Source organism: Gossypium hirsutum, chromosome A08, assembly GCF_007990345.1.
Source record: "Gossypium hirsutum isolate 1008001.06 chromosome A08, Gossypium_hirsutum_v2.1, whole genome shotgun sequence".
Lineage (NCBI taxonomy): Eukaryota > Viridiplantae > Streptophyta > Magnoliopsida > Malvales > Malvaceae > Gossypium > Gossypium hirsutum.
This window is the reverse complement of record NC_053431.1, coordinates 121,468,677-121,480,928: the sequence shown is the minus strand read 5'-3', so window position 1 is coordinate 121,480,928 and position 12,252 is coordinate 121,468,677. Positions and strand designations below refer to the sequence as shown.

Sequence of the window (12,252 nt, the reverse complement as noted above, 5' to 3'; positions counted from 1 at the left end):
GACATATCACACTATCAACCTCAGGATTTCGGTATATAAAGAAACTTTATTTTGGAAATCAATGGCATGTATAAGCTAATAAAGTAAATGTTAACGTGAAATGAATGTAAAGTTAGCCGTTAGTATGGTTAACAAACCTGGTTTTGGGTATGTGATGACGTTATCTTATAAATATGTATGAATTTATCTTGAAAATATGTTGAATTGGTTTGGTTAAAGTGGATTGGTCTCGATTTAATATTTCAGTGAAGGTTAGATATTTATAAATGGGCTATATTGAATATAAAAAAAATCGTTAATTTCGGTAATACCTCATACCCTATTCCGGCAATGATACGGGTAGGGGGTATTACACTGATGTTTAACAAAAACTTTTTTTTCATTCACAAATTGAGTTAGTGTTTGACCCTAACTCATTTAGAAACTTTAACAATAACTTGGTCATAGTTGTCATGGGCCAAGTGGCTACTTGGCTCGACTTGAGCTTGGATACGAATTTTCATGTCTTGTTTCAGTTTGACCCAAATTCAATTTAAATAAAAATATTTTAAATTTAATTATAAAAATATATAAATATTAATAAAATATATTTTTAGAATTAGGTTGCAACTTGGCCCATAGAGAGCTTTATGGCACACTCATGAAGTGGATAAAAAAAGTAAAAATTGTTATGAATATCTTATTAAGTGGATGTCCATCATGATCAAGATAAAGTTTTGGTACACTTTAAATTCTCATAGTTATTAGAATTAGATATCTACTTCTTTTATACTTCTTATACCTATAAATAGAGACTCTGATGAAGCATTGTAATCATCCCTTTTGATCAATAAAGTATATTTTCTATTGCTTTCATATTTTTTTATTCTTTATTCTCTCCATATCTCTTTATTTTATAACATGTTATTAGCACGATCTTGCTCAAAATGATAGTTCGTCGATCAAATTTATCCTTCATGATTTTCAATATCTTTGACGGCAAGATGCAAAGTTTTTACAGGAAGTTTCTTTTGTTTAATGTTTCATATCTAATTATTATTTTTTATTCTTCTCTTATTATACGTTACCATTGTTTTGATTAACTTATTTTACTTTTTGTTCTTCAGGATGGTGAAAGATTTGATATCGTTATCTATATGAAATCGAGAAGTAAGATTCACTCTCAAAGTTTATTTTTTGATATTTGCTTGGAGATGATCTCTTTTTCTTCATTACAAAGGATGTTTATAATCACTACTTCTCATCCATGGTAACGTAAGTCAATCTAATCAACTTCTTTTGAAATTTGATTTGATTTCTATTAAAAAGTTCAATTTATATAATTCACTATCTGTATCTCCATGAATTTATAAAACCCTTCACGCATTTAGTTATTGGAATTTTTATGTGGAGATAAATATTTTTTCATTTTTAATAGAATTGATTGGTTTAATTTTGTTTTTGATTAAGATATATGATTATTGCGGAAGTAAAAATACTTACTTGTCATGAATTTTGGGATATTCACCTTGTTTGTGATAATTTCATATCATTGTAAAATTTGAGATGAAATTATGTCATAAGAGGTGGAGGTTAGAAAATTTTTATGTTTAAACTTTTATAGTTGTAAAGTTATTTTAATTTGACATTATAATATTTTGTATTTTGTTGTGGTATGATACATAAAATATATATATTATCTAACCACAATGATTTATTAGTAGCGTGAATTTATTATTTGTTATGTTTAATATATATTTTATTTATACCTATTCATTTTATTTTTATATGAATAAATAAAATTTTATTTAAATTAAGCATTCACTAAGGTTATAAAATAAAATAATTATATGCTCTTGAAGAGCTAATATTGCATCAAACTATAAAAAGCTCTTTAAGAGCTTATATTTTAACTCCTTATGATGCAAAATTTTGTAAAATATAATATTATTTTTCAGATCAAGAAGATATATGTTGAATAAAACATTTAAGTATTTTACAATAAAACCATATATTTATGTAAATAACATGAGATACTCAAGTAATTGTATTATATATATTCCGTGAAGGAATACATTACAATATATGATTGAAATATGTAATGTGCTCCTGCAGTAACAATATTATGATTGAAAGATATAATCATGGACCACTAAAAGTGGGAACATAGTAATAAATAAGAGGATAATGAGAGTTCTCAATATAACTCTTTAGATGGTAAAGATAACTTATATTATCAATGTGATATGAAAGGTTATTGGCCACATATGTGGCATATGCCTAAATATTTTATTTTTGTTAATATTCTTTGAGGAATGGTATGAGAATATAGTAATAAATTCTATCATTATAGATAGAAAATTTTTATCTTATTTGGTACTAAAATAAACAAATATTATTTCAATATTTGATAATACAAAACTAGTCGAAAGCTCCAGAAGAGCTAATTTATTAATATCTTGTGATGGTTACTCCATTGGTTTTAAAAGATATTTATAATGTATCTTATATTGAGATTGTGAATGAGGAAAATATTATATTTCATATGAATCACTATTGCTATAAATATCTATTTTGAAAAAATGAAAAAGAGAGGATTGGGTTATTAATTTATATTATAATCTTTGTGATCTTCTTTTGTCATCATCCCCATTAAGGGATTGAAAGCAAAATATTTGACTGTGAAAGATCGATTTATAAGCAATAAAATATGATAATTCTATCTAAAGCTTGTTATGGTTCGATGTACCTAAAGTTGTAAATTTTTTTTTAAATATTTGAAGATTTTGGTATATTCCTTGAAGCGAATATTGCATATAATTGTTTAAAAATTATATTTATTTTGTTGACTTAGTGACATTATAATATTTACATTGATTTAGTCATTTCCAGTAGTAAATGTCACAATAGCACTTATATGTGGATACAAAGTAAAAGGAATGTTAGTAAAATTATTAATTTGTTACAATTTAGTACAATTGAAACACATGTTAAAGTAAACCAGAAGTTTACTGATACAAATACATTTACTACTTGACGTGACCAGTTAGACCATCCTGGATCATATATGATGTGAAATTAATTAAGAATTCATATAGACATTCATTAAAGAACTAGAAGATTCTTTAATTTAAAAGAATTATCATATGTTGCTTGTTCTCAATGAAAATTGATTATTAGAAACTCACTAATTAAAGTTGAAATTTAATGTCTTGCATTTCTGAAACGAATATGGGCCCATTCATCCACCATATGGATGGTTTTGATATTATATGATTTTGTTAGATGAATTTAGAAAATAATCACATATGTGTTATCAATTTGCAACCCGTCGTTTGCAAGATTGCTTGTTTAAATAATTAATTTCAGATCATGCAATTAAGACAATTCATCTTGTTAATACTAATTAGTTTATATCTCAATCTTTTATTGATTGAGTTTGAAAAACTTTTGTAAAAGTTTGGTCATAATGGTTTAGAGAAATTAATGATTGAACACCTCTGATTAATGTCTAAACCATTACTTATGAGAACTAAAGTTCCTATTTCAAAATGAGTTATGTTGATTTATGTGTTGTACGCATCAAACCTATAAGTTATAAATACTCCCCATTACAATTGGTTTTTGTGCGTATATATTCCAATTACTCCACCACAATACACAAAGATAAGTGAATCCTCAAAGAAAATTGGGAATATATATTAATTACAAGTCTCTTTATGTTATTAGATGTTTTGAATGCATTGGAGATTCTATTATGACATGATTTGTGATTACAATTTTGATTCAATAGTTTTCCTATCATTCGGGGGAGAGAAATAATAACTTGTAATGAGTTAGGGGGAGAGTAATTTGAACCAGAAGTTCAATAATGATAACTCATTACAAGTTAACTATTAGATGTATTTACAAGCTTAATGAGAATAACTAAGTGTTATATAACATCTAATATTTTAATTTGAATCAAAGTCCCAATAGGACAATCAGTTAGAATAAATAGTAGATTGATCGGTTCCAAAGATGAAAATTCTTCTAGATGGTCATATAGTGGATGCGGGTGCTCCAGAAGAAATCCAAGACATAACTAATAAGTAAAACTCCAAAAAAGATTCAGATACCTAAAACTGAATTTTATAATAATGAAAATAAGATATCTCGATAAGTTATGTTAATTTGAAAAAATGTAGAACCGAATAATAAAAGTGATCGAAAATGATTTTGCATGCAATATTATTATTGAAATAATGAAATAAAAGGAGAATCTTGAATAAATCTATTGAGAAATATAGATATGGAATAAATTGATCAAAATAGAAAGACCCAACTCAAGTACAATTAAATTCGTGGAGTTTTTGGACCAGTAGTCAAATATCTAAAGGTATAAAGCCAGTGAGGGTGCAATTAAAGTAGTTTTGCAAAAGTGGAATAAAAAATATGAAGTTTTCTACTAAATCCTGGCATTGATTACGAAAAGATATAATATTCTTTGTGGTGAATGTAATAACCTTTAGATATATTATTAAATTGACAATTCATAAAAAATTTAACTTGCGTCTAATAGTTATTGTTACAACATTTTATAAATCACTATATAGTAAAGTTTATATTAAAATCTTTGAAGTATGGAGGATGCTAGAAGCATTTTGAAATTATCGAGAAATTGTTCATTTATATGAATTGAAATAATTTGAACATATGAGTAGTTGAAGGAGGATTATAAAATGACCCAAAATACCTATTTGTGTTTTTATAAAAGAATCATGATTAAAGTTTGTTACGATTATTATTGAATCTCCTGAAGAGATCAAAATATATTTCCCCTAAATTTTTCTCTCTCATGACTTTTAAAAGAATGGTAACATAAATGCTTATCAAATACATTCAAATAGTCATTTGAAAAACTAGTATTCAAGATTGAATATGTAAAATATGATAAAATATGTGATGTTTTCATGAGAGGGGAGTAAATACGCATTGCACTCTTTTTCCCTTAATCGAGATTTTGTCCCATTTGATTTTCCTAGTAAGATTTTTAATTAGGCAGCATATTATGCGTATTATAGATTGTGTAGTGATAAACCATAAAAGTAGCATGTTTTATTCCCATGCTTGGCATGTTTGTGGATGATTTATTATGTAAATTAGTGAATTTGATGCTCCTAATCCTTTAAATTTATGTTTTTATACTTTGGTGAGGATATGAAAGTGAAAGGAGAGAAAAACAGGCCAAAATCAAACAAAAAGAGCTGTTTTTAGGAACCACATGGCCTGGGCACTTCCACACCGGCTAGGCACACGCCCGTGTGAGACACACGGGCTAGCCACACGTCCATGTGGCAGCCCATGTCAATTTCGAACCCTATTTCCCTTTTAAGCGGAGAACCAAATTTTTAGGGTTTCTGAGCATTCTAAAGTTTATAAATACATATCAGAAGAGGATTAAAGGGAGTATGCAGAGTAGAATGAAGAAATTACTCGAAGAACGCTGTCAGAATCAACTCAGAAGTAGATCTCCTTCAAGATTGAAGATTTCCATTCAAATTTCTTTCGAAGTTTTATTGGGTTTCCTATGTCTTGTTGTTATTCTAATTTTGAGATGTTTTCATCCCAGATTATGAACTAAATTCCCTAGATACCTAGGGAAGATGAAACCTATGATGGATTTTATTATTTGATTTTTTGAATTATATGATAAATACTTGATTCTTGTTCTCAATTATGTATGCTTATTTCTTGCTTTAATATTTTCAGGATATTAATTCAAGTGTGATGTGCTTATTTCAGTTGAGCAAAAGTCTCTGTTTAAGAATATATCTGACATAATTGAGTGGAGTTGCATGCAATCCTAGAAATAGGACAACATAAATCTACCGGATTAGAGTCAAATCTAATAAGAAAATCCATATATCAAGTTAATGCGACAATAGGGGTTTTAATTAGAAAGAGATTTCAATTAATCAACCTAGAGTCAGTTATTCTTACTCTCGAAAGAGATATTAACATAATTTAGGGATTTCTACGGATCAAGGCAAGTGAATAAATCGTATAATTCAAATTCAGAATAATAAGTGAAGTCTAGGTGGATTCTTTCCTGGGTATTGTCTATCTCATTGGTTTTCTTCAAATATTTTCCCAATTTGCTCTTTGTTGCATTCTTAGTAATTAGTTTAGTTAATTTTAGATTAAAAACAATTCCTCAATTTATCGGCTAGATAATAAAAAGATAGTAATTACTAGTACTTTTAATCCTCATGGATACGATATTCCCGACTTACCATAACTATACTACTATTCGATAGGTGCACTTGCCTTTATTGTGGTTTTAGTTAGTTAAGTGAATCATCATGTACTCTTTTTCCTTCATTAGGTTTTTATCCCATAGGGTATTATGAATATCTTATTAAATGGATGCCCATCATGATCAAGATAAAGTTTTGATATACTTTAAATTCTAATAGTTATTAGAATTAGATCTCTACTTCTTTTATACTTCTTATGCCTATAAATAGAGACTCTGATGAAGCATTATAATCATTCCTTTTGATCAATAAAGTAGATTCTCTATTGCTTTCATATTTTCTTTGTTCTTTTTTCTCTCCATATCTCTTTATTTTATAACAAAAATAATATATTTATAAAAAAAATTATTTAAGAAATCAACAAAGCTTTAGTTGACATGAAAAAAATTATGGCTTCTAAGATTTTGGTATCCTAAGTTCAGAGTATGATTTTTTTGCAAGATTTATTTTGGGTTTAAATTAATTTTTTTTATAGATCTTATATAAAAATATAAAAAAACACCCTCATAATAATATTAGGTACTTTTCAAAACGAATGATTTTTAGATTTTCTTAATTGAATTGATTTTCGGTTAACTCATGATACAAATTCAATCAAAGGCTTAGTAGTAACTAGATTATAGCATGATCTGATTGAAAGAAAACTTATGTAAAAAATATAAATTTATTAAAGTTTACATAAAAAACAAATAATATTTTGGTTAAAATGTTAAAATTAAATATTTAAAATTATATTATCTTAAGTTCATATCTTATCATATATGATCTTTTACACTTTTATAATAATATAATTTATATAGCATTCTAATAATCTCTTAATCTAATAATAATAGTAGTATGTTATGAGACATGAAAGACCCCATTTATAGAGCATAGCATCTTAATTTTGTTATGGATTAGCTTTTGCTTTATGTGGATTCGGTTTGGATAAAGATGTGAACATTGTTTCAAAATCCATATATAAACAAACACAGGGCTATAATCAGCTCTTTCCTAATATGTTCTCCCCAACCCAACCCAAATCGACTGAACATCATAGTCGAATTTGGGGTCTTTCAATGCCTTTTCCATCTTGAAAGAAATCTAGAGCCTGGACCAGCTTTTAGTCTGCTGGATGTAGCCCAAGAAAATTTTATGTATATATTATCACCCATTCACCATGGCATGATGTAGTCATGATATGCATGCATGCATGCATGTATGATATATTAATACGAAGAATGGAGATAGGAATGTGATGGTTAGAGAAAAGACAAACATACTCATTCTGGAATATTGGTTCGATCCGCATAAAAAGGGCAACGTATTCTCATGCAACCATATTAAACATTATTAGATATATGTTTAGATGACATCCTGCCTTGGGTTAAAGAATAAAAAAAAAAAACTTAACAGTGGGGCAGAGATTGATAGGAGTTGACCCTGGCAGGTGGCTGGCTGGCTAAAGCTTCTCAGGTCTCCATAAGCACATCAAACAAAGTGTTCTTCCTGTCCTGTTTTGATGTTCTTCACATGCACGCAACAGGTCTAGGACCTCCATTTGTCTCTCCCAAAAGCTTTCACCAAAAATATACACTCTATGTTTGATAAATAGGCACGATTCTTAAGACTCAAGTTGAACAACGTAAATTTTCAAGAAAACACTTTCAATACTTATAGTTTAAGGGCTTCTATTATATTCATCAAAAATCCAAATTTCAATGACATAAACTTATTTCATGTAGTTCACATATACATATAAATGATAAGAATATAAAATTGCAATAGTTGATACTGGATATTGATGAGTTATATTTACTCATCAACAGCTGCATGCACCTGCTTATCTTGTCTGTCTCATCCATTTACATGTTGGCCAATATTTATACATATATGCCATGTGAGAACTTTACAGCACGTATAAAATATTCAGCATTTTTCATGGAAGACAAACACCCCATAATCACATAAAAACCAGCACAAATTTTTGTGCCCAGATAATCACGATCATGGAAGCTGTGAATTCAGTCCAATATAGTTTGAGAAACCATCAAATTTCATATAATTATATATTTAACATCTTCTGGGAGATGAGGCAGAGGAATCTTGGGACTGTAGCCCAAAAAATATAAGCTCTGTCGTTATTAGGAGCGGTCATATGAGTAATAAGAGACGAAGACAAATCCGTGATCACCGACAGCAAGAATCAACCGCACAGTCTTCCTCAAACACCCATACTCTTTCAAGTTTCTAGGGCTACTTTATAATTATATCTCTTTGTTACTTCCGAGCTCTCTAGAACCTAAATTTTTCTATTAAAATAACTACTGTACTCTTAGAATATATGGTAATATTCATATTTAAGACAGTAGAAAACATTACTACTTCATAAATAAATTTGTCTTATTTTAAACTTTTGCTGCCCCAAATATGGCATCTAGTTAGTATGCCCTGTCATTACCTTACTAAGTAGTAACTATTTATGACTACATCCCATGTATATGAATGGCATGACATGTATATCTATCTGTCAGCATTATCATCATTCGCAGAATAAGATCTGGGTTCTCTTTGTATGAAGAAAAATATTATTTCCACCAAGGATTGAGTACTGTTAGGGTTTGTACTTTCCATTTGGACTAGACTAGGAAAACCAGCTCTGCAGTACTCTTTCCAAGCTATGGAATCTTCTTTCTCACAGTTTATTGGAGAAATACTAAAGCCTGTTTAATCACTTCTACTTGAATTTATTTGAATCTAACTCGCTTGAATGCTGATGAAGAAGAATCCATTGAACTTATATGATGAAGATGAGGAAGGTGATGATGGAACTAAGGCCAGAGATGGTGCAAGTTCAAGCAACAGCATCGTTGAAGAATGTGAGAAGAAGGCAAGTCCAAATGGGGTGCGGCACTATGTAAGATCAAAGATGCCAAGGCTACGATGGACCCCTGAACTTCATCTTTCTTTTGTTCGAGCCGTGGAGAGACTTGGCGGTCAGGAGAGTAAGATCCTTTGAATTTCTCTGCTACATTTACAGCCTTTCCATACAGGTTATATATCCAATTAAAACGATATGTTCTTTGGCGTATAGGAGCAACACCAAAGCTTGTCTTGCAACTAATGAACATCAAGGGTCTTAGTATTGCACATGTGAAGAGCCATTTGCAGGTATTTGTTAAAATATCAAGAATTGCAGTCTTAGAAGGAAGATGACAACACACAAATAATTGCTCTAATTTCAGTTTTGTTTTTGAGCATACAGATGTATCGGAGCAAGAAAATCAATGATCAGAGTAAAGGTACAACTCTTGAATCATACAAAAAAAAAAGATCCTTAATTGTATATTTAGGGTTAATAATTTTCTAAATCTCTAACAATGCTATCTTTTGGGAAGTGTAGATGATTACCTTCCTCAAAATCTTTGGCATCAGTCCACGCTTCATGATCATCAAAGAGTTATCAGGTATAGATTGATAAAACAACCTGAATATATTTGCTTCAACTTCAACACAGATTTAGCTTTTGGTTCTTTTGTAAGCCTCCTAACGATCTCTGACATTAACATATATAGTGATATTTCATGGAGTGGTTTCTGTGGAAATCGAACGCCTGAGCCGTACCTGACTAATTTCATAAATAGTAGAAGGAAAGCTTGTTCAAACCCAAGGAGTGAGATTCTGTACAATATGAATAATAACTTCATCTTCAGTCAGCAACCTGTTAATGAAATGGTACATGATTGTGAAAGCAACGGAGCACAAATACAGCCAATGCTAATGTATATGCATCCCTCTTTTGCAAACAAATGGCCTGGGAAAGGAGCAGAAAGGCAGGGAATGTCCAAAAGAAAACCGCTTGACGAAGACCTTGATTTGAGCTTATCACTGAGCACAAAGTTGAGGAGAAAGACATCCAATGAAGAAGAAGTGGCGAATAGCAATTTATCTCTTTCATTATCTTAAATTGGCTAGTACCCTGGATCTGACTATATGAATTAGAGAGAATTCTAGTGAGATCTTGTTGGTACTTGTACAAGAAAATAACAAAAGTTATTATCATAGGTTGGTGCCCTACACTAAGAGGTTATGGCAAAAATTGTCATGGTCTAACTTTGCTGTCGATTTTCCGTTCTCAAGTGCTTGTTTTAATCGCAATAAATCTTCAAGTGCTTACTTCCAGACCATCATGATTTATGATCACTCAGTTTTGTTCTTAGTTTTCTCCTTTTCATGCTAAGTACAAAAGTTAAATAGTCCTTGGAGGTTTATGCTCAAAGCCCAAGTTTGTATGTTTTGATTTTTTCTTATTTGGGTTAAAGACCAAGTCGTTTAGTGAGAGAGTTGTCCTGATTTAAGGGATGAACTTTTAGCAACTCAACCTTGATATAAGGGGAATAAAACTTTGACTAGTTGACTAGCTCATCCTGGACTGTCTATAAACCTCCGAAGGAAAGTATGCACTTTGTGTTGTTCCAATAGGGTCGGAAGCGTGTAAATTATTGTACTAAAAAATCACACAAAGTTCAATTCCCAGGGAAGAGAGGTGGATCACATGGATCTCTTAAATACCAAGTCTTTCCTTAGACAGAATATCCCTACTATAGTAATTTAATAGCACAATTAAATACTACTATTATACCCTCAAATATTAAAAGAAAAATAGGACAAGAAAGAACACAAGAGATTTAACGAGGTTCGGTAAATTATACCTACGTCCTCGGGCACTAACACCAGATGATAACTTTACTATCTCCAAAGTATTACAAACAAATAGAATTCCTTAAGAATTCTCAAATGGGAGAAGAGAGAAAACTAAGAGAGAAAGATTGGTTGGGATGGTTGAAATGAGAAATGGTTAGGCCTATTTATAGTTGAAGTTCAGGGACTAACTTGCAAATGGCCTAAAAAATTAGGGACCAAAATTGCAATTATCCCTTTCAACTTTAAACAACTTGCCAACTATTTTTTTTCTTTCGATGCCAATTGCACCTCCCACCATTTTTGACTTTTCAACCCCTTTTTTAATTTAACTTATCAACAATCTCCACCTTGAAGATTTGATTAGGATAATCACATCTTCACACACTTCCTTCAACTCCCCAAATTCGATAAAGCTATCTTTTGTAGTGCCTCCAAATGCGCTCTCGAGCGCCATACACCTAAAGGTGCTCAAATTCTCAGGATGTTAATCAAGTTCAAACAATGATTAAACTTGATTGTTGTTACCACCTTGGTCATTATATCTGCGGGATTATCTGCTGTCGGAATCTTCTGAAATAGAATTTTTCCTTTTTCAAAGACTTCCCGCACAAAGTGATATCTTACGTCGATATGCTTAGTTCTTGAATGATAGACTTGATTTTTCGCTAAATGAATAGCACTCTGACTGTCACAATATAGACTAATGTGACTTTGAACAACTCCCAAGTCTTTCAATAATCCATTAAGCCAAATAGCCTCCTTAACAGCTTCTGTAACTGCCATATATTCTGCCTCTGTAGTAGACACAGCTACTGTAGACTGTAAGGTAGACTTCCAACTCACTGGGGCTTTCGCAAGAGTAAACAGATACCCCGTAGTTGAACGACGTTTATCTAAATCACCAGCAAAGTCAGAATCAACATATCCAACTACAAACTGACCAAGTGCTTCATCCTGTTCAAAAATTAAACCAACATCTACGGTTTTTCGAAGATACCGTAGAATCCATTTCACAGCTTGCCAATGTCCTTTTCCAGGATCATGCATATACCTGCTCACAACTCCAACAGCTTGTGAAATGTCAGGCCTCGTACACACCATCGCATACATCAAACTCCCAACTGCATTAGCATATGGGACTTTCGCCATATATTCTCTTTCTTCTTTAGTTTTCGGAGATAATTGAGCACTAAGTTTCAAATGAGAAGCAAGTGGGGTACTTACATGTTTTGTGTTTTCATTTACACCAAAACATTGTAATACCTTTTTCAGATATTGCTTCTGATTCAAA

At 30.7% G+C, this 12,252-nt stretch overlaps 1 protein-coding gene across 1 annotated transcript; it reads left to right on the top strand.

Annotated features, from left to right (window-relative positions):
- The first annotated feature begins 8,647 nt into the window (after positions 1–8,647).
- Positions 8,648–10,450, top strand: LOC107905177 (putative two-component response regulator ARR20). The gene is made up of 5 exons (XM_016831765.2): positions 8,648–9,262; positions 9,352–9,428; positions 9,523–9,559; positions 9,661–9,724; positions 9,833–10,450. Exons 1-5 carry the CDS (start codon positions 9,028–9,030, stop codon positions 10,221–10,223), a joined length of 804 nt encoding a protein of 267 aa, XP_016687254.1. The 5' UTR covers positions 8,648–9,027; the 3' UTR covers positions 10,224–10,450.
- Positions 10,451–12,252: the final 1,802 nt, after the last annotated feature.